Source organism: Myotis davidii, unplaced genomic scaffold (genome assembly GCF_000327345.1).
Source record: "Myotis davidii unplaced genomic scaffold, ASM32734v1 scaffold172, whole genome shotgun sequence".
Taxonomy (NCBI): domain Eukaryota; kingdom Metazoa; phylum Chordata; class Mammalia; order Chiroptera; family Vespertilionidae; genus Myotis; species Myotis davidii.
This window is the reverse complement of record NW_006284343.1, coordinates 3717576-3744146: the sequence shown is the minus strand read 5'-3', so window position 1 is coordinate 3744146 and position 26571 is coordinate 3717576. Positions and strand designations below refer to the sequence as shown.

The 26571-nt window shown below is 52.9% G+C and overlaps 3 protein-coding genes across 5 annotated transcripts in view; 2 read left to right on the top strand and 1 right to left on the bottom strand.

The window, feature by feature from the left end:
- Nucleotides 1–2390, bottom strand: part of RAB37 (RAB37, member RAS oncogene family) — a 10998-nt gene extending 8608 nt beyond the window's left edge. The window contains exon 1 of the mRNA XM_015570738.1: nucleotides 2316–2390. The gene's annotated coding sequence lies outside the window, so the exon portion shown is untranslated. The remainder of the gene's footprint in view (nucleotides 1–2315) is intronic.
- A 118-nt stretch (nucleotides 2391–2508) lies between these two features.
- The window catches only part of LOC102774150 (CMRF35-like molecule 1), a 32637-nt gene continuing 8574 nt past the window's right edge, over nucleotides 2509–26571 (top strand). The window contains exons 1-7 of one of the 2 annotated variants that reach the window (XM_015570720.1): nucleotides 2531–2601; nucleotides 10369–10698; nucleotides 11860–11983; nucleotides 13618–13730; nucleotides 15222–15244; nucleotides 15546–15695; nucleotides 16156–17438. In XM_015570720.1, the coding sequence (XP_015426206.1) occupies nucleotides 2571–2601; nucleotides 10369–10698; nucleotides 11860–11983; nucleotides 13618–13730; nucleotides 15222–15244; nucleotides 15546–15695; nucleotides 16156–16311 (927 nt within the window). In that variant the 5' untranslated portion in view covers nucleotides 2531–2570 and the 3' untranslated portion in view covers nucleotides 16312–17438. Of the gene's footprint in view, nucleotides 2602–5101; nucleotides 5314–10368; nucleotides 10699–11859; nucleotides 11984–13617; nucleotides 13731–15221; nucleotides 15245–15545; nucleotides 15696–16155; nucleotides 17439–26571 lie in introns of those variants that run through there. The other variant, XR_001515628.1, reaches the window with a different exon arrangement.
- The window catches only part of LOC102768679 (CMRF35-like molecule 1), a 10476-nt gene continuing 7809 nt past the window's right edge, over nucleotides 23905–26571 (top strand). For both annotated transcript variants that reach the window (XM_015570713.1, XM_015570717.1), the window contains exon 1: nucleotides 23905–24159. In XM_015570713.1, coding sequence (XP_015426199.1) covers nucleotides 24117–24159 — 43 coding nt within the window. In that variant the 5' untranslated portion in view covers nucleotides 23905–24116. The remainder of the gene's footprint in view (nucleotides 24160–26571) is intronic.

Here is a 26571-nt window from a genome sequence, read left to right as displayed (position 1 = left end):
CCCCGCCAACCCCGCACCCCCGCCAGCGCCGCGCCCGGGGGGCAGCGGGACCCCGACGCAACACTGACCGGCTTCTGACTCTGAGGCGGGGGCCAGATCCACCCCGAGGACCGGTTTCCCAAAGTCGCCAGCCGTCGGGGTTAAGTTCCCACGGGTGGCGGTGCCTGTGCGCCCGGCCTGGTACGGAAGGTCTGGCATCACTGGGACCCGCGCACCCGCGCCGGGGTTTCCGCTGTCGCTGCGCAGCGCGGCCAGCAGGCGGCGCCCGAGCCTCGCCAGCTGGCGGCCCACAGGTGCCCCGGTCCGGGAGAGGCTGGGCCGCCCCTGACCTGCGCGGTGCTGCGTTCGAGCCCAGGCAGCCTCACTGTTACTACGCAGCCCAGCCCGAGCTCGTGTGAATATAATTTTAGTTACCGACCTATGCATCTTGCAGCCCATGGGCCCTGGTTGGTTGGTGCTGGAACTTTGACCCGTTAGCGCAGACCGCCTCTCATTTCTCCCTGACCTGCGGGGCTGCGTCCAGAATGTCCCATCACGGGCTCTCCCCGCCCTGCGGTCCGAGCTGCGATCTCACGCACAAGGTGGGCTGGGGGCTCCTGTGCGGGTTCTGAAGGCCACTCCTCCCTGCTCCCTTTGCCCTGAGACCCTGGGCCTCCCGGGACGCAGTGCCTTTGTGGCTGCGTCTAAGTTGGCGCTCCTGAAGGCAGGGCTGGCCTTCCCACGCGTGGCCCTCCGCCTTTGGCAATTAGCAGGCCCTAATCGTTTGGTAGCAGGTGAATTCATGAAGTTGTGAAGCATTTTGAGCAGTCTCCGGGACATCCCGTGAAGGTCCAGCCCAGGAGAGAGGGAGAGCTCGGCCTGCCCTGTCTCAGGCAGCGCCAGGCTCTCAATTGAACCATCATGTCCTCCCTTCTCACAGGCCAGCGGCAAAACTTGGAGGTCCCACCCTGTGCATCTGTGGAGTGTGAATGAGAGTTTGTGCACCCGTAGCCACACCCATGTCCAGGCCACACTCTGCCCTCTGAGTCTGACCGGTGGGAAGAGGGCAGGGAGTGGAGTGTGACTCTGAGGGCACCGTGGGCCCTGTGTTGAGGGGGCAGGCGGGGCATGCGTCCGTGGTGGGGGACGCCCAGCACCAGCCAGCCTGGTTTGAGTTGTGGAAGGCCTCAGGTGCCGTCAGCACAGCCTCTCCCTCCTGGGGCTCAGCCCTGCACTCCGGAGCCCAGCTGCTCCCAGTGGCCGGGGAGCTGGGGGCACTGGTGTGTCAGGTTGGATTCTGGGCTCAGCACCGAGGCTGAGCTCACATTTCAGCCTCACTCGGAAGCCCTGTCCGTGGTGGGCCCTGGCCTTCCTCCCCGTGACCCGGGCAAGCTCAGTGTCAGGGGTTTCCCCTGTCTCTTTCCACGAGCGGGACTCTGCCACGTCCCAGCCGAGTGGCCTCGCAGGCCTGTGCTCTGTCGGTCCCAGAGGCTGGCCTCCCAGACACCCACGCCGCCCAATAAATGCCATGTGCTCCTTCCCAGGACGCTGGAGACCCCAAAGAAGGGCCCTGCAGCTCCTGAGAACAGTCCACACCCAGAGCCAAGTCCCCTCGGAGGCCTTCCCGGGACCAGGGGTTACCGAGCAGCCGCAGTCCTGGTGAGAGTGGACAGAGGGCGAGGGGTGGAGGGAGCCCTTCCTGGCCCAGGAGGGACTATGGGTTGGGACCACTTCTCTAATCTGAGCTGCCCCCGTGCTGTGTCCAGGGAGAGACCAAGAGCTAAAAGAAGAACTTTAACTTTGCCCTCCCAGTGCCCTAGCACCACAATGCCAGGATCGGACTGTTTTTGTCATTTTAAGCCACACCCTTGCCTCCCCAGGTTCTTATTGCCTTGGAGGTGGACATGGGCAATCTGTATCAACACATGTCCTTGCTTTCCAGCTTCCGGTTGTGTGCCGTCAATGGGGAGCCCCATAGGGTATGGGGGAGCAGGAGGAGGGCACTGTGGGGGGAGGGTTACTGGGCTCTGCTGCGTTCCTCCACTGATGGTCACAGCTCCTGCCCGCCAGCCCCCGCACACAGCCCTCTTGGTCCCTGGGTCTGTGATGGTTCCCTCCTCTCACCTCTCTTAGGCTGGGGAGTGGGGTGGGGAAGGAAGCCCTATAAGGACCCCAAACACTGCACCATCCCTCCTGGTTTCCCAGCACCCTGTGTACACGTTGGTCAATAGTCTGTTTATTAAACCTCCTAGAAAGATCCAACGCGAGTGACCACCTGCTTCCTGCTGGGACTGGCAGAGCCCCCACCTGGGGCCCCGGAGGCGGGGAGCACTTACTGTGAATCCGATGCCCACAGTGGCCGAGAAGGAGCCGGGGATGAACTTGCCCTGGTCGAACTGGACCAGCAGAGATGTCTTGCCCACGCCACTGTCGCCCACCAGGATGGTCTGAAGGGAGCAATGGAGAGGCGGGAGCTGCAGTGTAAAGCAGGCCGAGAAGGAGCCGGGGATGAACTTGCCCTGGTCGAACTGGACCAGCAGAGATGTCTTCCCCACGCCACTGTCGCCCACCAGGATGGTCTGAAGGGAGCAATGGAGAGGCGGGAGCTGCAGTGTAAAGCAGGTTTCTGAGATGGTGTTGTGGCTGGGACAGTGGGCTCCTTGTAAACATACATACACATGTGCTCACATACACACAAACACACACACAAACACACAGATGTACACATAGACAGAGGGCATGCCCATACACACAACATGTACAGAGACACACTCATACACACAGATGCACATTCGCTGAAGGAGGCAGGAAAGCATAGAGGAAATCTTGTTTCACCCCAAGTTAAGACACGTCTGAGGTGACCATGAGAAGGTGCCTCTCAGGCGCCTAAACTCAGGGGCATAACGGCTCGGCCCCCCGCTGGCTCTGCAATCCACCATTGGTGTTGGAGGCCACTTCACACGGGCAATCCCAGCCAAAGGCGGAGCGTGGCAGGGACTCGGAGGCGGGGCTTGTTTCTGGGGCTACAGGACCCCCTCATGGCTGCTTTCAGCTGGGGGACCTCCTCATGGTTTTACAAACCTTCCAGAGACTGCCTGGTGGCCTCTGTCCTTCACTTGGGGTCAGACCATGGTCTGCAGGCTCTCCCTACCTCTCCTGGTTTCTACCTGGTGTTTCCCCTAAAACAGTCCCTGCACAGTGAGTTCCCTTTCCACACCTGCTTCCTGGGAGACCTGGACTAGCACCACGGGCCCTCAGTGTGGGGAAGTCTCAAACAGGAGTGACAGGAAAGATCAGCATGCCAGGCTACATGCCTTGGGAGGAAAGAGTTTGCACTTGGCCCTGGCACAAGGCCGTGGAGAGGACATTTCAAAGAGAAGCAGAGTTTGGGAAAAGAGGGGAAGGACACATTGTACTGGGAGGAAGAAGCGGGGAGAATCAGCGTGGAAGGTCAGGCGCTGAATAATTAATACTAATAGTACAAGAATAAACTCTCGTCCTCACCAGTCTGGCTTAGTGGATGGAGTGTTGGCCTGCAGACCGAAGGGTCCCGGGTTCGATTTTGGTCCAGAGCATGTACCTCAGTTGCAGGCTCCTCCCCGGCCCAGGCTCTGTGCAGGAGGCAACCAATGGATGTTTCTCTCACATCAGTGTTTCTCTCTGTCTTTTTCTCTCTGTTCCATTCTCTCTAAAAATCAGTAGAAAAATATCTTCAGGTGAGGATTTTTTAAAAAAAGAAAGAATAAACTCTGTGTTTCCTGTACTCACAACTGTAAACCTACTTTTGCCCCACTCCGTACACACACCCAAGGGCTGGTACCCAGTAGAATCTCAGTGAGTGAATGAAGAGATGAATACTGTAAATAAGTGGGTAAATGCCTTACTTTCAAAATGGACAAGAGTTACTTTGCAAGGCAAGCATCCAGGGGAAGAATAACAATGCATTAAAAATAGTCCATTCATTTATTGATTTTCCATCAGTTATTTATTGAGTATCTACTATGTGCCCAATGTGGTTTTAGCCACTCAGGATACAGCCCTATAATACAGAGTGGTAGATATGCAATTAACCAGGCTCCGTCACCTATGGACAGATTGGGTTCTGATAGCAGATTAGCTGTAGTTTGCAAGTCTACATACACTGACCAGGAGGAGTGTGGGCTTGCAGTCGCTGTATGCATTTCCACCAAGACAAATACCTTGACAATATTTGTTTATAGGACATCTTTCCCCAAAGTTGACAACAAAAATCTATTGAGCAATGAGTGACATGAACTCATGTAACACATCAGCGACTCTGCTTGATTTCTGAAATAATGCATTTCTGCAGGAAGAGATAAAAGATGTTAAAGTGATTATCTTGGGGTGGTGAGATTAGAAGCAATTAAATCTCTCTCTCTTTCTCTCTCTTTACCTTATCTGTGTTTTCACAATTTTTTTAAAAATCTCTCAATTTGTTTATGTGATGTATCACATTTATTGATTTGTGGATATTGTACCATCCTTGCATCTCTGGGATAAATCCTACTTGGTCATGGTGTATGATCTTTCTGATGTAATGTTGGATCCAATTTGTTAGAATTTTGTTGAGGATTTTGTCATCTATGTTCATGAGTGATATTTTTTCTAGGAATATGTCCACTTCCTCTAGGTTGTCTAGTTTGATGCTTTCTTAGCCTTCAAAGCCTTTGCTTTGGCTTCGGCTTTGGGAGGGGAAGGGGCTTCCTTCTTAGCTTTCGGCGCCATCTTCGTAAAAAACTCGCTAGTTATTAAATAACAGGAAAGGAGCAAAGGGAAGGCCAGACATTATACGCCTGTCATTTGGGCAGCTTCACCAGGAAGCTGCCACTTTGCACTCCCCAGGGAACCACCAGCCCATTCCCTGCAGAACCACTGTGGGGAGGGGTCCAACAAAGGGGAAATAGATGCATGAGCAGTGAAGTTGGGGTGACTAGGGAAGGTACTTGCCTGTCAGTCAAGCCTGGGGAACCATGATTGGCCAGAATGGGTGGAGCCAAGGCAAGCCCAGGGAAATTGGGGAACACATAATCCCCTAAACAAAGGAGTTGGCTGGTGTGACTGTTGCCCGTGTTGCTCTAAGCTTCCCTGCATCCGCCTGTAGGGCCCACGACCACGCGGACCCCACATGCAGGGGACTGATGGGTGCAGGGGGAGCACGAGCTGAGCCGGCCTGACTGAGTCGCACGGTGTGTACACGGCGAGGAAACGCTGGATGCCAGCTGATGGAAGCCACAGCCACGCTTCTTCCTTGTGGGACAAAGGGGGACTCTGGGAGTTAATTCCGTGCGAATAAAAGCCACTCGTTCTCCCATACGAGTCTCAGAAAATGCTTTTTCTTGGGAAATTGCGAAGAGTCCACTCCCACAAGCAACGGGGGGAGACGAGGACCTCTCCCCGCTGGTAACACTGGTCTGTTCCCTTCTGAACCACATCCGAGAAAGAGGTGAGGGCGGGGGTCATCCTTGAGGAGCTGCAAGGGGAAGTCGAAGAGGCAGAGAGCAGCAGGGTGGACCGAGCCAGGGGCAGCTAAAGGGGTACAGAGTGGGGGGTGAGGCAGCTGCTGAAGGGCGGGTCTAGGTTTTGCAGGATCTGCTCTAAATGTTGTTGCCACAAGAAGCTGCGATGAATGGTCCCAAACACAGTGGCACAGAGTGAGTCTGTGAGGGGGCGGTTTGATCTGGGAGGCGCTTCTGGGCTCAGGCGGGCTCCCTTGGGTGTTGAGGGTTGGTTGGCTGTTGGCTGGGGCAGCTTGGCTCTGCTCCACATGTGTCTCCACCCATCCAACGCTGGCCTGTGTGTCGTCCGGCAGAGGCAGGGGTGAATGAGAGCAAGAGGGAGCGCAGGAGGCCTCCGCAGGCTGAGTCTGGAACGGGTGCACCGTTACTTCTGCTGGGTTTCCTTGGGAAAGTAGGGCACAGGTCTGGTCCAGACTCAAGGATGGGGTGGGCGTGAGGGTGGGAGTAGACCCTCCCCTTCAGTGAGAACAACGGTGGAGTAAAGAGCAGAGGGTGGGACCATTTATCACAGGCCTGAAGCTTATACAATGTTGAGGCCGGTTTTTAGGAAAGGGGACCTACATCATGAACAGCATTGGATGCAGGACTTTGAAAGGAGCCTGATCAAGTGAGGGGTGCTGACGGTTAAGCTCCAGCAGCCTCAGGGCACACCTGCCGCCTCCTCACTTTCACAGAGAAGTGAGAAGCTTGAAGGCCCACGGAGCAGAGCTGAGAGGGAGCCACCGTCAGGCACACCCATGCAGCCGTGCTCGCACACATACAGGGGGTGCTTCAGTGCCGGAGGACTCTCACTGGCCCGTTCCATCCCCTCTTTTGTGGGAACCTGTGAGCCTGGGGAGGTAACTGAGGACACAGGGCCCCAGCAGAGCCCGCCTCTCCTGGAGTCCCCAGAGGCACTTAGAGGAGCAGTCTTGCTGTCACTCAGAGACAACCAGATAACAACTCCCGGCTCTGGACTCCAAGGGCAGCCTCCTCAGGTCGGAGGGGGCCGGGTGGGCCCAGGATCAGGGCCGGGCCACAGGCAGAACCCTGAGCAGCTCAGAGGCTGTTCACTCCCTGTTCCCATGCCCAAGAAAGGCCAGGAAAGATTCTGCCCTCTTGGTTTCTCACCTGATTGGGTAGTTGATCTTGTGAAGTGAAAGGCCAGTTCTGGCCACTTCCTGTGTATTCTGTGCAAAGACCCCCCCTGTCTCCTATTCACTCCTGATTTGGTAGGAAGGCCTGAGGTCTCCCCTCGGGACTCAGTGGCTCCTCAAGATGTCACAGGGTGTGTGTGACACGTGGCCAAAGTGGCTCCAGGAGAGAAATATGAGAAAGGCTAACCTTTGAGCCCCACCCTGAGGGCTTGCTGGGATCCCAGACAGGAGCGAAATGGGGGGATGGGCATCAAGTTGTAGGAAAAAGGGAGCAAGACCTGCAGAACCGGTGTTTTTCTCTCCCTACATCAGCAAAATAGGTTTTATAAGGGGGGCGGCGGAAGGAGGAGGGAGGGAGAATAGCCAAGCAGAATGAGCTAGTTTCTTTTTTAAAAAATTATTGATTGATTGCAAGAGAGAGAGAGAGAGAGAGAGAGAGAGAGAGAGAGAAGAAACATGGATTTGTTGTTTATTTATGCATTCCTCTGGTTGCCTATTGTATATGCCCTGACTGGGATCAAACCCGCAACCCAGGCATATCAGAACTACCTTCCAACCAACTGAGCCACCCGGCCAGGGCACAATGAACCAGTTTCTCCATTAAGGAGCCCTTGGCATTACTGACAAGTTTATGGAGGATTCAGGCTGGGGTTGATATCCATGGGCTCTTGCCTGGAGGGCTGGGGCACAGCAGTGAGTTTCCGGTATGTCCTCAGGACAGAGGCCCCTCTTGCCCCTTGCTCCTTACTGAGCTACCAGGTGCCCTGTCTCTGAGCCCCTTTCTTTGCAGGCTGGGTTGTGATACCCGTCGGCCTGATCTTCATGCCAATCTCTGGTCCAGAATCTCTCCCCTGACTTCCTGACTTTGGCCCCAAGTCCTCCTTCACCCGGTTGAACTCCTGACCTTCTGGGCTCCTGAGAATCTGGCTACACCTGAAATTCCAGGTTTAGGATATCGTGTCCAATGCTGGGCTCTCTGTTGGAGCTGGGTCCCCGCCTCCAGTCCAGAGGGTTGAGTAAGAGCCGGCCTGACCTGGTGGGTCTGTGTCTGCGATTTCTCGGAGACGGAGCAGCACTGCGAGTTCTCGTTCAGTTCTCTTCACCAGTGGGAAGTGAGTCTGTAGGTTGCTCTCGCTGACTGGCTCGACCCAGGGGGACCCGTGCGAGGCTGAAAATGTACCTGTTGATGGTCTTCCCTCCCTTCTTCTTGTATCCAGGTGAGTGGGGGCTGGGTCTGAACTCCTGGGAAAAGCTTATGGGCAGGAGGAGGTGGCTGCCAGGGGGAGAAGTGGCTCAGAAGGTGTCCTGCTGAGAAGTGGACCCCATTTCTAAGTAGTTCCCCCAAGCCATGAGCCTGTGCGGTTCACCCACTCAAATCACCACCAGTGTTTCCGTGGCTACAGCTGCCAATGAAGAAATAGGCAGCCTGGCTTTCACACTGAGCCCAGCAGAAGGCACACCTCCTAACCACCCCGGGGGCTGATAATTCAAGATGGACAGCTGGATGGGGCCCATCGGTCACAGCAGAGGAGCCCTGGCTGCTCAGGGGAGCTGGTGATGCTTGCTCCTGGACCTTTGTGACTATGTTAGAAGCAAGGGAGGCTTTGGGAAAGAAGTGAAGGTGGAAGGTGCTTGAGGGAAGGAAAGCAGGGAGGTTGCCAGACAAGAGGGGGAGATGATTCTAGGTCTTTGAGGTAGAAGGAAGTAGCAGAAGTTGCAGAGGGAGGGACTGGAAGAATCAAGAGGAGGTAGGTTGGTAGGGTGAAGAGGAAAGGAGCGGCTGAGACATGGACAGAGGGTTGAAGTGACCTTGAAGTTGATGGATACCACGGGTTGGATTAAGAATTAAGGGGATTGTCTTGAAATGTTGGAAGGCCTCAGGGCTTGGCCTTTGGGCTTCCTCTCTCTCTGGATTCACTCCCTTGTTGGTCTCATCTCCTCTCTTGCTGTAAATGCTATCTGTGTACAGATGACTTCAAATTCTGTATTCCTAGTCCCTGGAGATCTTCCTAGATTCCAGAATATTCTACCCAATTGCCCATTGAACAAGTCCACTCAGATGTTGACATTTCAAATGTGACCTGACCACTCCTTCCCCCTTCAACTCCTTTCTGTCCCACCTTTGCGTTGGGAACCTCCATCCTTCTAGGTGCTCAGGCAAAACCTGGGCATCCATCTCCTCTCATATCCCATAATGACCCTTAGACAATGTAAGCCACATCCTGTCTCTCCTCTAGTCAAAACCTTCCAATGACCTCCCATCCCACTTGGAGTAAAAATCCAGCTCCTTACTGAGCTACCAGGTGCTCACCATCTGAGTTCTTCCATGTCATTGCTGTGGGCTCTTCTCTATTCTTCCTCCCCTGGTTCAACCACTTCATGCACACTGGCCTCTTAGATGTTCTTTGAACATGCTAGGCACACTCCTGCCTCAGGGCCTTTGCACTGCTATTCTCTTGAGCCACAGGTTCCAGTCCCTCACATCTTTGCTTCTCATGGAGGCCTTCATTGATGATCTTCATTACAACAATAATTACTTTGCATTATTTTTCTCAACTGTCTGTCTCCTCCCTTCCCCTCACCTTGATTGAATATAAGCTTCAGGAGGGCAGGGATATTTGCACCAACAAACATACCAGGTACGGATTAGAAAAACAGTTTAATGAGTGAATGTATCTAATGGCAATGAAGCTATATGACTGCTGAAACCACCCCACCACGGACCAAATCTTTCTAATTTCATAGAAATGAACAATTGAGACTCTTAACATTCATTAGAGAGGACATACATTGCTCATCGGTATGTAAAATGGTGCAGCCACTTTGGAAAACAATTTGACATTCTTGAAAATGCTAACCATACGGTTACCATGTGACCCAGCAATTCCACTCCTGGGTAAATACCCGAGAATTGAAAATATATGTCCATGTAAAAAGTTGGATGCAAATGTTCATGGCAACATTATCTCTAATTGCCTTAAAGTGGGAACAACTCACATGTGCATCAACTGATGCATAAATAAATATAAATGGTCTGTCCATACGATGGATTGGCATAAGGATAGACAAAGGGATCAATGGGTCAGCAAGGAAAATCTATAAAGTAAGTCACATATTTACTTTTTGACAAAGAAACCAAAGCAATTCAATGGAGAACATGGGATCAGTGTGATATGGATTCCATGGTTGGCATCACTGCTGTGGTCAATGTCAAAGGCCCTGCAGCGGGTGCTTGGCTGTGGAACCACTAGACCCACTAGGAGCAGCCTCTGCACAGCCAGGGGAGCGGGTGCAGCAGCTGGACCTCCTGAGGCCATCAGCACAGGTCAGGAGCAACCACTCCAGTGGCAATGGGTCCTCTGGTACTTCCTCCCCCTGAGACCAGTTTAACACTGAGATGCTGCAAAAGGACAAAGATTTATGGGCCACAGGGAGCGGGAGGGAGTGAGTTATAGGAGATAATTATTGCTCAGAGTCAGTGCTTTTGTTTCCTTGAGCTCTGCAGTGGTGCTGTTAGGTGGTTTTGGAGGTGGCTCTGAGCCAGTGGAACTTGGAAGGACAAAGGTCTGTGCTGTGGAAGGTGAATTCCTTCCGTGACTCTGTCCCACTCCTCAGGCCTTGGACTTGTCGGAGCTGCTCACAGTGCAGGCGGCTGCTGCCTGAGCCTCGAAGTGGGGGTGGGGGAGGTGACAGATATATGGATTTGTGTTTTCCAGACTCATCGTATATCATCTCGGGACCAAAAGAAGTGAGAGGCGGGGAGTGGCACTCATTGTCTGTGCAGTGTCACTATGACCCAGGGTGGGAGACCTACAGGAAGTGGTGGTGCCGTGGGCATGACTGGCTTAGCTGTGAGATCCTCATTATAACCAATGGATCAGAGATGGTGAAGAAGAACCGTGTGTCCATCAGGGACCATCCGAGAAGCCTCATGTTCACTGTGATCATGAAGGAGCTCAGGCGGGAAGACACAGACACTTACTGGTGTGGGATTGAGAGAACTGGATCTGACCATGGGGTCCCTGTTAAAGTGACCATTGACCCAGGTAAGAGGACGTGCATGTGTGGCTGTGTCCTTTCAGGGCCTGCTCTGCCCTGGTCCCTGAGGTCCCTGTCCAGTGACTGAACTCACTCAGATGAACTGCCTCAGAGGGGGTTGGTCCTGAGATCTCATGAAACCCTGGCTGCTCACTTAGGTTGGGAGGTACAGGGCTTCTCTTAGATGCTCTTGGGGCTCCCAGGACCTCCCCAGGATGGATCAAGCCTTTCTGGGCACATTTTTTTCTCTGCACAGCTCAGTACCTGAGACTATTGCCATAGAGACCACGGTGATGGCCCCAGTTTTAGCTCATGGGCTGAGGGAAGCCTCTTCTGTGGGAACCAATTCCTGCCAAGGCTTCCCTGGCACCTCTGGTGCCCTGGTGTCCCTGCTCTTCCTGGAGGTTGGGCCCGGGGCTCATAGCCGTGTCCCACCCCTTGTTCCATATCTGGTCTCAGGGGGAAGGAGCCCAGCACAGTTGGGGCTGTGGGTCACTCCCGAGGTCTGGAAAGGCTTCCACAGCCAAACAGTTGTATTCTGGGCACCTGACATCCCACCATGAGCGATGGATGCATCTGGGCTTAGAGACGTTCTCTTCCTAAGACCTTCTGGAATAGACACTCCTGGGAGCATTTGGGTGTGAACAGGTGTGTCTGTTGGGCCCTGCTGCTGCCAACCCTCGGACAGCCAGCACCAGCTCACAGGGCACTCATGGCCGGGAGGGGACCCACTCATAGCGTCCCCACCACACCGGAACCCGGGAGGCCTGAGGTAGCTGCCAAGTGCAGCACGTTCTTTGTCTCATGGGATCTTGAGAATGACCCTGAGCAGGAACTACCCCATCACAGAAACTTAAAACTTGTCCCGGGCGGGGCCCCTGCCATAAACAGTGGGAGTGTTTAAAGTTTAGCTGAACTCCAGCTGCCATTACCCTGAGGCAATCCTGGGCCCCCTGAGCCTTCCAGGGCCTGTGTGATGACCCCTTGGACCTGTGCCCAGCTCTCCTACAGACAAAGAGATGAGTGGTCCTGTTGTAGGCCTCTTCCTGTGGCCCTGCCCCAGGCTCTGCAGGCCAGGGCAGCCCACATCCTCCCTGGCTCTGAGCTACGTGCAGGGCTGCAGGTGGGACAGCAGGCAGAGTGGAATGTAATCTGTTCTGTATGACAAGCACCAACTACAGTGTTGACCCCCACCTCTGCCATCACCTCCACTGCCAACGCGTTCACAGTACCAGACACCCCAGAAGACACCACAGGCTTCCTGAATGTGACCAACCACCACTCCGATGGCAGGTAGGTCAGCTTGGATGCTGCTGTTCCCTGTGGCCCACTGGTCCCAAACTTCTCCAGTGCGGGGGCCCTTTGTAGTCCCACGTCCCAGCCAGGATGCCAGGGGCCCTTCCTCTTGCTCTCAGGCCGCACAGTGTCCTTGGTGAGCCCCCACCCCCAACCTGCGTCCCGGAGCTCAGTGCAGTTCGGAGGTTTGTTGGTTCATTCACGCATCCATCCCACTTCCATTGAGTTAAATTCTGCTTGGCCGGCACTGTATTGAGCTCGGGTCACACAGATATAGAGCGTCCCATGCGGAGCTCAGGGTGCGGGAGATGGAGGAGCCGGCAGTCAGGGCAGAGGGCATGGCCAGGGTGTGTGGGCACAGGGTCATGGGGCCACAGTGCCCTCCGGTCCAAATTCTGGGAGAACAGGAAGGGCCTGGGGAAGCCCTGTTTCTGTTATGAATTCCTTGTTACTGTTATGGCAACAGCGGGGATCCTGACAATTCCTGGAGTCTCCTGACCACCTGGCAGCTCACAGAGGACTTTCTTGCCTGGTTTCCCCTTTGTGTGGGTCTGTGTCCCAATCCCTTCTTATTATAAGAACCCCAGTCATTTCCTTTCCAGAAGAGCAAGCGAGGGCGAGAAGAGTAAGAAATGAGGAGAGCGGGTGGGGGTGGGGGGAGACAGTGGAAGCCAATGCCAGCCTTGGCCATTTTCTTGGAATGAAATGGGGCTGTTGTGGGATTCTGAGCAGAGGAGGGAGATGCTGAACTTTGGTTGAAAGCATTCCCTGGCTGCTGTGCTGATGATGAACTGTAGTGTGTGTGTGTGTGTGTGTGTGTGTGTGTGTTGGAGGATGTATGAGTTTCCTGTGGCTGCCATAACAAAACAGCACAAACTGGGTGGCTTAACACAAGACAAGTTTATTCTCCCACAGCCCAGGAGGTCCATGATCTGAAATCAAGGTTTCGAAAGGGTTGGCTTCTTGGGGCTCAAGTGTGTGGGCCGATGGCAATGACCTTAGGCCCATTTCGGGTGCCCAGGCACTTCAATGAAATTCCTATGGTTGCCAAGGAGGCACTGAGCTGACGTGGGGGTAGAACCTGTCCCATGCCCCTGTCTTGGCTGTTGGTGGCCGGCAATCCTTGGCATTCCTTGGCCTGTGGCTGAATCACTCCAGTCTCTGCTCCTGTTGTCACATGGTCTCCATGACCGTGTCCCTGTTGCCCCAATTTTCCTTTTATAAGGACACTAGTCATTGGGTTAGGCCCACCCTAATGCAGTACGACATCATCTTGATCACATCTGCAAAGATCCTATTTCCAAATAGGTCATCTTCCCAGGTTCTGAGTGACATGAATTGTGGCTGGGGGACACTATGCAGCCACGTCAGAGAACCAGTGAGGAAGCAGGGAGACCTTGCCGGTGCCTGTTGTCATACTTCTCTTAGGCTTCTAGACCCGTTGAAACTCCCTTGTGGAGCCCTCCCCTCCTTTAAAAACAACAGCCATTTTTGAGGGCACCCAGGAGTGGGGTTCCCAGGCTGGAAACTGCGAGCCAAAAGGTGTGTGACTGTCTGCTACCGGGTGGATGGGATAAGGCCCAGAGGCAGGAGGTGAGCCAGGGCTCACGGGTGTCTTCTGTTGTTTCCAGTGGCGACTCCCTGCAGCTCTGCATCTCCCTGCCCCTCTTCATTGTTCTGTTGCTGCTTGTCTTGGCGGCAGTCTCGCTGTTGGTGTGGAGAGTGGTGAGGCGACAGAAGGAAGGTGAGAGGACATGGCTGGGCTGGGTGGGCTGGGCTGGGCTGGGTGGAAGTGTGTGGGCCGATGTCCACAGGGCTGGCTCCTTGGAGCTCAAGTGTGTGGACCAATGGCAATGACCTCATGCCCATGTCAGGTGCGCAGACACTTCAGTGAAATTCCTATGGTTGCCAAGGAGGTACTGAGCTGACATCGGGTAGGGAGAAACACACACACGCACACACACACACACACACACACACACGTGAATGTGCACACACCTGCACGAGCACATGCACATGTATGCAACACAACACATTGCACATGCACACACAGATAACACATGCATGTGTAAACACAGATTACATGTATGCACACACATGCGTGCATGCACATGGGTCATGCACAGAGTCCTCTGGGTTTTATTATAAAGGTTGGTTGAGATTCCTACTTTGGCTCCTCCTCCACCCCAGCCATTCACTCATAAGCCAGCCTCATCCAACGGGATCTGGCCCCAAACAAACCCTCCTCCTGTCTGGCTCCAGTTCCACATCCTCACGTAATGGCACCGCCCCTTCTCAGAGCACACTGGGACCTGCGCTCTCTCTCATGGGGTCCTCTCTGGCCCGCTCCCTCCCCCTGAGCCTGGGGGATCTTATAATCTGGGAGGGGAAGCCTGGCTCTGTTCATCACGTTTTCTCCCAAGTGCATTGTCCGTGGCTCATGTTGTAGGTACTTTCTGTGCTCCTCAGCATCTAGACTTTTGAAACTAAAAATCTGGCGGGAAAACGTCTTGTTTCTTTGTTGTCTCTAAAGCTGGGAGGCCAGGGGAGGACCAAAGGACAGACAGAAATGGGAACCAGCGAACATCTGAAAGCTGGTCCATCTGCTGCTGACCCAGCTTGAGCACCCCTGGGTCTCCACAGATGACTTTTACTGATGGGCACCCGTGTGTCAGGCACAGCCAGGCACCGGCCATGCGAGGAAGGGCAGGCTCAGCCGCCCAGCAGCCCATAGCCCACCTGACATCTAACCAGAATTCAGTGGGACCATCTGATGTATGAGACGGACAGACATCCAGTGCAGTGAGAGCTGGGGAGAGGGGATCAGACAGCCGGGCGGCTGGGTAGGTCGGTGTGAGTGACGGGTGAGGTAGAGCTCCCGGTAGCATTACAGGCAGAGCTTCTGGTTGACATTACAGGGTGGCCCTGGGGTGGCAGTGAGGGAAACAATCCCAGGACACTGATGGCTGGCTGGGCCCCCCAGTCAGTTGATGTCAAAGTTCTGTGATGAGGGGAACTGAGCTGAGATCCCCTTACTTTTCAAGTCGAGAAATGGAAGCCCAGAGAGGTGAATGCCCCATGTCACAGACTGTGTCATCTGAAGAGTCAGAATTAGAACCAGGTCTCCCTTCTGGAGCCTCATTCACCTCTTTTCTTTTCTTTTTCTCTCCCCCAGACCTGGGACCCGCCCAGGCTCAGGATGAGCTTTCTAATTCTGGTTGTTTTTGTCTTTTAGCTGCTGGGATACCCCCAGAGCAGGTAAGAGAGCCCCTGAGGTCAGACTGGCTATAGCAGACAACACTTTCCCCCGCTTTTCTGATTTTCCATCTCTCAGGGTCCCTGAGGTTCAAATGTATCAGACAGACCATGTGCCCAAGTGTCCAGATCCTCCCAGCTGCAGGGCCTGGATGACCGGAGGGGGTGCTGGAAACAGCCAGGAGGGAGGGCAGGTGTGGGAGACTGAGAGGTGGGAGCTGCATAGGAAGCTGGGAGGGGGGACCAGGGCAGCAGAGGGGCTGGCGTCCTTCTGCGGAAGAGGAACCTGGGCTTCCTCTCCCAGGTGCTCCAGCCCCCGGAGGACAATGTCTGCTATGCCAACCTGAACCTGAAGCAGACAGAAGCCTCGCCCAGCTCCCCCAGGAAGAGGGCCCCCACGCAGCCCTCCTCCTCTGCCCAGGACGACCAGGGGGAAGTGGAGTACATCACCATGGTGGGTACTTGCTGGGGCTGCTGTGGGCCTTGGATTCATCGTCCCTGCTTTGAGGATGGACTTTCTCCCGCCCCTGTGGGCACAGAGGAGGGTGGGCCGGGCACAATCACAGCCGTTGAAAGACTTTCTTGCTGAGCTCCCCAAGGTGCTTGGCCTTCAGAAGTGTGTCCATATCAGGTCTCCACATGGGGGACTGGGAGCCGGTCAGTGGAGACCCAGCCAGGCCCAGTGACCTGGGAGCACACGCAGAACGTGCTGCCCTGGCACGGAGTTGAGGGAGAGTCACCTGCTGTGGCTGGAGCTCAGGGTGCCCTGCAGGGAGGAGGGAGGCGGGGCTGGAGGGCCTGGGAGTGGCCTTCAGAGTTCCTGAGGGGCATGACCCCCAGCCTCAGGGAGGCCTCCTCATCCATGAGCACCCCTGCCCCTCAGCTTCCCTGACCTGCGTGCATCTCTGTTACAGGCCCCCTTTCTGGGTTCGGATGTTTTTTATGAGGCTCTGTCTCTGGACACCTTGGATCAGGACTCAATCTACAGCAACACACAGGACCTCATCACCCCCCTCCCAAGCAGGAGCCAGGAGGAGCTCATCCAGTTCAGTGCCATCAGGAAGCCTTAGCTGTGCAAGGACCCCCTGCCCAACCCCACATGAGGCCTGTCAGCACATTCCTGCCTCGTCTGCTTTCTGCTCCCAGTCCTCTCACCACTCCCAGCCCGGAACTGGGCTCCAAGCCTGGTCTCAGGGGGATTCTGGGAGATAGGAAGGGGTCTCCCACTTCCCTTCCTCTCCCTCATAGTTTGGGAAGAGGCTGGGCTATGGGCTGGGCAGCTGAGGGAGGAATAATGATGATCATGACAATAATAGTAATGAACCTTTATTGCTGCCATGTGTGGTGGGTTGAATATGATTCTATGTGTGCTAATCTCCAGAACCCGTGAGCATTAGCTTCTATGGCCATAGGGGCTGGGCAGATGTAATTCAATGAAGGGTTTGGAGATGCGGAGATTATTCTGCATTATCCCGGCAGGCCCTAAATAGAACCACAAGGGTCCTCCTTATAAGAGGGAGGCAAGAAGGTCACAAGAGAAGGGGCTGTGATGACGGAAGCAGAGGTTGGAATGATGCGGCAAGGAGCCAAGGAAAGCTGTAGCCTCTAGAAGCTGGAAAAGTCAAGGACTGGATGCGTCAGAAGGAACCAGCCTCGCGGAGACCCTGACTCCAGAACTGCAGGAGAATAAATGAACGTTGTTTACATGAAGCCACTAATTGATGCGGCAGCATTGGAAACGAACGCCCTATTGTGGCAGGTGCTCTTTTTCCTAAGTGCTCTCCCTACAGTAACTCATCCAATCTTCACAGCAGCCCTCCTGGGCGCCTCCATTACTGCCCCATTTTACAGATGAAGAGTCAAGGTCCAGAGAGGTTCAGTGACTTACCGAGTTTTTTCACCAGCAGACGGATGAGTTGGAATTTGAACTCGGGCAGAGTCTGGGCCACCACCCTGCACTGTGGGTCTAGGGAGGATAGTGTGTGTGTGTGTGTGTGTGTGTGTGTGTGTGTGTGTGTGTCTGTGTGTGTGCGCGCAGGCACCTGCATTCACACAGGGATAGTTAGTGAACATTTACAAACTCCGGACTGACCACGCTTCCTCTAGAGTCTGGGTAACCCTCTCTCCAGAGCATGTCCCGAATCCTGTCCAGTCCCATTGTCTCCATGGTGACCAGCCTCGTCCAAGCTGCCATCCAGTCCCCTGGCTGGAGTCCCTCTTTCCATCTGTGTCCATTCTCCCAGCAGCTAGACCTGCTCACTCCCTGCTTGTCACCCTCGGGCGGCTTCTTCCGCAGCCTATGGGGACACCAGGACCCCATGGTCCCTGCCTGCGCCTATGACCCTGTCTCTGCCAACCTTCCTGCCCCTCGCTGTCCTTCACTCCAGGGGCCTTCCTGCTGTCCTTACAGGATAAGGCTTGTTCCCGTCTCAGGGCGTTGGCAGGTGCCTGCCCTTCTTTCTGGAACCCTCTTCTTGCAGCTGGATGACTAGTTAGCGACAGCTCATCATCCCATCTCAGCTCAAATGTCCCCTCTCCGAGCGGCCTTCCCTGACCACCCTAGCAGGCGAAGTCCCCACGACGCCTCCGATTTTTCTCTGTCACGTTGCCCTGCTTCACTTCCTTTAAAGTAGTGGTTCTCCACCTTCTGGCCCTTTAAATACAGTTCCTCATGTAGGGACCCAACCATAACATTATTTTCGTTGCTACTTCCTAACTGTCATGTTGCTACTGTTATGAATTGTCATGTAAATATCTGATATGCAGGATGGTCTTAGGCGACCCCTGTGAAAGGGTCGTTCCACTGCCAAAGGGGTCGCGACCCACAGGTTGAGAACCGCTGGTTTAGAGCATGCACTGCTTCATGAATTTTATTTGTTTGTTTGTTGATCCTCACCCGAGGACATATATTTTTCCATTGATTTTCTTAGAGGTAGCAGAAGAGAGCGGGAGACACACACACAGAGAAATGCAAGTAAGAGGAGGGAGCAGACGTTGGCATCTCAGGGAATAGGCACCACTTGCTAGGGGGACTCTGGAGCTCCACTTCTTTCAACAATTACACCATTATCTCCCCTGGGAGGATGGACCCCGTTGGGAAGGGCATTGCCCGCGTGCTCTGCACCTCCATCCTCCCCTGTGGGCTCTGCGAGGCTTCTCTGGCCTGAGCGGGAGGTGGAGACAGGAGCAGGCCGGGGTAAATTTAGAGCCACTTCAAGTGTCCGTTCAACACTTCCCCCGTGGGGTGTTCACCTCTGGCTGTTTACCTCCAGCCAAGCTGGGTTTCCTGCCCTGAACATGGAGGAAGTCAGAGCCCTTCCAGAGCAGCTCACAGGGAGGGATGGAGACATTCCACAGGGAGGGATGGAAACATTCTACAGGGAGGGATGGAGACATTGCACAGGGAGGGATGGAGACATTCCACAGGGAGGGATGGAAACATTCTACAGGGAGGGATGGAGACATTGCACAGGGAGGGATGGAGACATTCCACAGGGAGGGATGGAAACATTCTACAGGGAGGGATGGAGACATTGCACAGGGAGGGATGGAGACATTCCACAGGGAGGGATGGAGACATTCCACAGGGAGGGATGGAGACATTCTACAGGGAGGGAAGCCGCTCACTCTTCTGGGTTTCCACAATATAGCGATTCTCTTCTGGCAAGTGTCTAGACTATTTACGTAACGTCTGGCTGCTCTGTCAAAACATGAAATGATTCTTCCTCATCCATAATGGTAACCTCTGGGGAGGAAGAAGGGGGGAGTGTGTGGGACGGGGTATGTGGGGGGAGTTCTGGGAAGCTGGAAGGTTCCATCTCTTTATCTTGGTAGTGGTTGCCCAGAGGTGCTCACTTTGTGATAATCCATCAGGGTGCACCTGTATGATCTGAGCTTTTCTTGTGGTTCCTAACTTCAATAAAAAGTTTATTTAAAAACCGTTCTTCTTAGCAACTAAGGTTGGAGGGGAGCCTACATCCCATGGTCACTGCATCCTAATGAGACGGCAGGAATTACTATACAGCAAACTTAAAAAATAAGACAAATACGTTGATACCCTGCCCCTTTACAAATGGATTTTTTAAGTGGATGACAATAAAAAAGTCATGCACAATAATGAAATAATATCAGTCAGAGGTAGTCCGCGTTATCATAGAAATAAAAACTTTCTACCCACATCTGTCACTCTGTTGAGACACCAGAAGGTTTAAAGCCAGCTCCTTCTCTCAAGAGGCTCACATCCAAGCTCAAAACACCAGGCATTTATTAGCAGTTTGTTGATCTTTCCCAATTTGTTGAGCAGTAAGCCCAAAGGAAGTGAAAGTTCTCATGGGCCACGTCCCGCATTTCATGTGTGAGCAACTGAGGTGGGAACGACCTTACTTGATCAACAACTTGAAAACTGTGACCTCCGAGTCTTAACCTTTCAAAAGGAATATTTCTATCTTTATAAGGTGGCTTAAGCTTAGACCCATGTATCGAGTCACCAGGTTGCTTTTGTAATTGATTGGTAATTACGTTCCTTTGCTTGCATAGACTGTCTATGAAGGCTAGACTCACAACTTCAAAAAACACAGATTTGATAACAGTTTACTTCAAACTGTAATGGCTTTAAAACTTTCAGACGGGGCAGTTGCGATAAATCCTTCTCTTCTATACCCCACGGGTGCAGAGGCCTGGAGGGAGAAGTCGCATGGACTGTTCACGTCTACAGACCTGCTCCCTCCGATGACCGATCTTCCTTTATTTGTGTCAGAAGTAGCCAGCATGACACAGGGCTGTGTGTCCGAAACTGCAATGTGTATATTTGTTTCCTAAGGATCCTGTTAAATTACAGATGCAGACGCAGCAGATCCGGGAGGAGACTGAGGTTTCACCTATCTAACAAGCTCTCAGGCGATGCTAATGCTGCTGCCCTATGGACCACACTTGTACAGAGAAAACATGTGAGACCCAGAGTCAAAATTCCTGGCTTTTAGTATCAGCTCCGCCACTTTCTACCTTGTTTCCTTGGATAGTCACTTTGGCTCTCTGGACTTCAGTTTCCTCAAACATAAACTGTGCAATAAGGGGAGAGGATGAGTCGTATTATTTCAGAGCTTGCGTCAATGGAATTTTCAGAAGGGTATTTTGACCTTTAAAAATCTCCAAGTACAGGGCAATGCACAGCTTCTCCGGGGGTCGACAAATAAAGTGATATCAGCAAAGTAGGAACTATAAGGACGGAATGAGGAGTCATGAGGACCCACAGTGACTTCTTGCAGCAAATAGAAGGCTCTGATTCTTTCAAAGCAATGGATGTTGGATGAAAAGTGTTGCCTAGAGCGAGGTTGCCACTTTCCCCAACAATCGCTTCAAGAGTCGACCTACATTACTGAGGACTGAGCTGCATAAGGAACTCGAATGAGGGAAGCCACGGATGAACAAGAACTTTGAAATAAGCAGACAGTTTCAGGAAGATATGACTAAGTTAAGGCTGGAGGGCAGGTTTCTGGAGTCACGAGGGAGTCTGGTTTGAAAACAACAGGTTTTTTTTTTTTCCTGATGCAGATCACTTCTGTGTCTAATTTTAACCAAGTTGGAAGTGAAAGTTTTCATGGGCCACATGACAGGTCTTTGACCACAACCGTAGGACCTAATGGGGCCTGGGTGGGAAGACAAACAGCTTCCCCAGCAGTTACACGGGGACGCTCAGATGGGTGAGAGGCAGGAGGGGGTGAATGAGAAAGGGACGCCGGTGATTTAAATGAATGAACGAAGCTCCTGGCGATCGGAACCTCTGGCGGCGGCCCCTCCCCCAGAGCACACGCATCTCTGTTTTGAGCAGTAAACAGGATCGTTCAGCACTGGACAGCTCCCGGAGCACCGAGGAGGGTACCTGGAGCTCAGGTCTGAGACCTTGGCCTTTCAGTACAGCGATCCCGCCCTTGTGTGCCCGGGACCAGCGTCCTGACACCTGGTTGGTCTGGCTTGTGACTCCAGGGTGCGGGGAGGGACGCCAGCTCTCAGTCCAGCCAGCGGCCCGTGCGGATCTCATTCAGCTATGGGATCTCCGGAGGCTCAGCGACCCGGCTGCATTCGCAGGGCATTGGGTTTTGGAGCTCACTGTTCCTGATTCTTCCCAGTGAATGAGCGTCCCCGTCACACCACGCAGCTCAGCTCTCTCCAGGGTTTGCAGAGGCGAAGTCCTGAGACGCTGGCGCCGCTTCTCTGTTCTCCCTGGACATTTGGGACCACTTCCCTAATCTCAGCGGCCCGTGCTGTGTCCAGGGAGAGCCCAAGGGCTAAAAACAGAACTTTCACCTTTGACCTACCAGTGCCCTAGGACCGCAATGCTAGGATCAGACTGTTTTTATTTCTTTTCAATATTTTTAATTGATTTCAGAGAGGAAGGTAAAGGGAGAGATAGACATATCAATGATGAGAGAGAATCATTGATCAGCTGCCTTCTGCACACCCCCTATTGGGGATAGAGCCAGCTACCTGGCATGTGCCCTGACGGGGAATCAAACCATGACCTCCTGGTTCTTAGGTCAACACTCAACCATTGAGCCACACCGGCCGGGCATGATTACACTGTTTTTAAACTTTCAAGCCATGACTTTGCCTTCTTGTTGCATTGGGAGGTGCCCCTGAACAATCTGTATTGATATATTCCCTTGCTTTCCAGCTTCTGGTTGTGTGCCATCAATGGGGAGCCCCATAGGATATGGGGGGAGCAGGAGGAGGGCAGTGTGGGGAAGGGTTACTAGGCTCTGCTGCGTTCCTCCACTGATGGTCACAGCTCCTGCCCGCCAGCCCCCTGCACACAGCCCTCTTGGTCCCTGGGTCTGTGATGGTTCCCTCCTCTCACCTCTCTTAGGCTGGGGAGTGGGGTGGGGAAGGAAGCCCTATAAGGACCCCAAACACTGCACCATCCCTCCTGGTTTCCCAGCACCCTGTGTACATGTTGGTCAATAGTCTGTTTATTAAACCTCCTAGAAAGATCCAACGCGAGTGACCACCGGCTTCCTGCTGGGCCCCTGGCAGAGCCCACCTGGGGCCCCGGAGGCGGGGAGCACTTACTGTGAATCCGATGCCCACAGTGGCCGAGAAGGAGCCGGGGATGAACTTGCCCTGGTCTTGCCCACGCCACTGTCGCCCACCAGGATGGTCTGAAGGGAGCAATGGAGAGGCGGGAGGCCCAGGGTGGAGTGGGGTTTTGGGATGGGGGGTAGGTTTCTGAGATGGTGTTGTGGCTGGGACAGTGGGTTCGTTATAAACACACATACACATATGTGCGCACACACACAAACACACACACAGACACATTCACACAGATGCACACATGGACAGAGGGTAGGCACATACACAGACACACTCTTACACACAGGTACAGTTTTGCTGTCACTCAGAGACAACCAGATAATTCCCTGCTCTGGACTCCAAGGGCAGCCTCCTCGGGTTGGTGGGGGCAGGAGGGCCCAGGATCAGGGCCAGGCCACAGGCAGAACCCTGAGCAGCTCAGAGTCTGTTCACTCCCTGCTCCCATGCCCAAGAAAGACCAGGAAAGCTCCTGCCCCCTTGGTTTCTCAGGGCCGTCATTTTCCCTAGAAACTAAACACTCGCCCCATTTTCAGAGACCCTGGGCAGAGGATGTGCTTGTGTGGAAGTGGGTCACAAGGCTGAGGAGGGTCTCACCCCGATTGGGTAGTTGATCTTGTGAAGCGAAAGGCCAGTTCTGGCCACTTCCTGGAAACACCCTGGATCGTCAGCTGCTGTGTTTTTCTGTGCAAACAACCCCCCTGCTCTCTTATTTGTTCCTGATTAGGGTAGGAAGGCCCAAGCCTCCTCTTGGGACTCAGTGGCTCCTCAAGATGTCACAGGGTGTGTGTGACACATGACCAAAGTGGCTCCGGGAGTGAAATATGAGAAAGACTCTATCTTTTCATAACCTCTGAGCCCCACCTGAGGGCTTGCTGGGATCCCAAAGGGGGTGGAAGTTGGGGTATGGGCACCGAGTTGCAGGAAAAAGGGAGCAAGACCTGCAGAACATGTCTTAAAGGAAGCAACAGTGATAGGTTTTATAAAGGGGTGGGGGTGTGAGGAGCGAAGGAGGATGGCCAAGAGCAATGAGCTGGTTTGTTTTTCTTTTAAAAAAAATTATTTGTTGACAGAGAGAGAGAGAGAGAGAGAGAGAGAGAGAGAGAACATCAATTTGTTGTTTCGTTTATTTATGCATTCCAGGGCTGGGTCACAGCAGTGAGTTTCCGGTATGCCCTCAGGACAGAGGCCCCTCTTGCCCCTTGCTCCTTACTGAGCTACCAGGTGCCCTGTCTCTGAGCCCCTTTCTTTGCAGGCTGGGTTGTGATACCCCCTCGGCCTGCTCTTCATGCCAATCTCTGGTCCAGAATCTCTCCCCTGACTTCCTGACTTTGGCCCCAAGTCCTCCTTCACCCGGTTGAACTCCTGACCTTCTGGGCTCCTGAGAATCTGGCTACACCTGAAATTCCAGGTTTAGGATATCGTGTCCCATGCTGGGCTCTCTGTTGGGAGCTGGTTTCCCACCTCCAGTTGAGAGGATTGTGCAAGAGCCGGCCTGATCATGTGTCTGCAATTTCTAGAAGACAGAGCAGCACCGCAAGTTCTCACTTTAGAGAACCATCGTGGCTCTGGGCAGGGAGGTATTACTTAAAATCTTATTCACAATAACTATGAAATCTTGCCCATTACATCTACTTCCTCTTTTAGTTCTATTCACGCATGGGAAGTGGCTGGGGGAGGAAGTGTGAGTGACTGTGAGTGAAAGCAGAAGGGCTGGAGGATGAAGGAGTCGAGCCTGTAAGTTCGGTCTTGCTGAGGGGCTCGGTCCAGGGGGACCCGTGCGAGGCTGAAAATGTACCTGCTGCTGCTCTTTCCCCTCCTCTTCTGGGTTCCAGGTAAGTGGGATCTGGGTCTGAACTTGTGGGAAAAGCTTATGGGCAGGAGGAGGTGGCTGCCAGGGGGAGAAGTGGCCCAGAAGGTGTCCTGCTGAGAAGTGGACCCCATTTCTAAGTAGTTCCCCCAAGCCATGAGCCTGTGCGGTTCACCCACTCAAATCACCACCAGTGTTTCCGTGGCTACAGCTGCCAACGAAGAAATAGGCAGCCTGGCTTTCACACTGAGCCCAGCAGAAGGCACACCTCCTAACCACCCCGGGGGCTGATAATTCAAGATGGACAGCTGGATGGGGCCCATCGGTCACAGCAGAGGAGCCCTGGCTGCTCAGGGGAGCTGGTGATACTTGCTCCTGGACCTTTGTGACTGTGTTAGAAGTAAGGGAGGCTTTGGGAAAGAAGTGAAGGTGGAAGGTGCTTGAGGGAAGGAAAGCAGGGAGGTTGCCAGACAAGGAGGGGGAGATGATTCTAGGTCTTTGAGGTAGAAGGAAGTAGCAGAAGTTGCAGAGGGAGGGACTGGAGAAATCAAGAGGAGGTAGCTTGCTAGGGTGAAGAGGAAAGGAGGGGCTGAACATGGACAGAGGGTTGAAGTGAACTTGAAGTTGCTGGATGCCACCGGTTTGATTAAAAATTAAGGGGATTGTCTTGAAAATGTTGGAAGGCTTCAGGGCCTGGCCTTTGGGCTTCTTCTCACTCTGGAGTCACTCCCTTGTTGATCTCATCTCCTCTCTTCCTGTAAATGCTATCTCTATACAGATGACTCCCAATTCTGTATCCCTAGTCCCTGGAGATCTTCCTAGATTCCAGAATCTTCTACCCAATTGCGCACTGAATAACTCCAGTCATATATTGACATTTCAAATGTGACCTAACTACTCCTTCCCCCTTGAATTCCTTTCTGTCCCACCTCTGCGTTGGGAACCTCCATCCTTCTAGATGCTCAGGCAAAACCTGGGGACATCCATCTCCTCTCACATCCCATAATGACCCTTTGACAACGTTAGCCACATCCTGTCTCTCCTCTAGTCAAAACCTTCCAATGACCTCCCATCCCACTTGGAGTAAAAATCCAGCTCCTTACTGAGCTACCAGGTGCTCACCATCTGGGTTCTTCCATGTCATTGCTGTGGGCTCTTCTCTATTCTTCCTCCCCTGGTTCAACCCACTTCATGCTACACTGGCCTCTTAGATGTTCTTTGAACATGTTAGGCACACTCCTGCCTCAGGGCCTTTGCACTGCTATTCTCTTGAGCCATAGGTTCCAGTCCTCACATTTTTCAAGTCTTTGCTTCTCACAGAGGCCTCCATTGATGACCCTAATTACAATAACAATTTTTTTTGCGTCATTTTTTCCCCACTGTCTGTCTCCTCCCTGTCCCCACCTTGATTGACTATAAGCTTCAGGAGGGCAGGGATTTTTTGCACCTACAACCATACCAGGTACAGATTAGACAAATAGTATGAGTTAAATGAGTGAATGTATCTAATGGAGAGGAAGCCATATGATTGTTGTAACTACCCCACCCCCAGACCAAATTTTTCTACTTTCATAGAACTGAACTATTGAGACTCTTAACATTCATTAGAGAGGACATACATTGCTCATGGGTATGTAAAATGGTGCAGCCACTTTGGAAAACAATTTGACATGCTTGAAAATGCTAAACATACGGTTACCATGTGACCCAGCAATTCCACTCCTGGGTAAATACCCGAGAATTGGAAATATATGTCCATGTAAAAAGTTGGATGCAAATGTTCATGGCAACATTATCTCTAATTGCCTTAAAGTGGGAACAACTCACATGTGCCTCAACTGATGTATAAATAAATATAAGTGGTCTGTCCAGATGATGGAATTTTTTAAGGCACTCTTCTTTCTTTTTTTAAAAAAATATACTTTTTATTGATTTTGGAGGGGAAGGGAGAGGGAGCGAGAAATAGAAACATCAATGATGAGAGAGAAACATTGATCACCTGCCTCCTACGCGCCCCCTAATGGAAATCAAGCTCAAAACGGGGCATGTGCCATGATCTGGAGCGTCATAGGTTGACACTCAACCATTGAACCACACTGGGCAGGCAAAGACTCATTAAGAAAAATGAAAATACTACATATCGAAACTTAGGCAACATAGCCAAAGCTGTATTCAAAAGTAAATTCTTAGGAAAAAAACCTAACAGTTGCCCGAAGAGTCCCACAGAGTTACCCTGTGAACCAGCAATTCCATTCCTAGGTATATAGTTGAGAGAATTGAAAACACATATCCATATGCACCCCTATGTTCATAGCAGCACAATTCACCATAGCTAAGATCTGGAAACAGCCTAAGTGCCCATCTGTAGATGAATGGATTAGAAAACTGTGGTACATCTACACGATGGAATACTATGCTGCTCTAAAAAGGAAGGAAC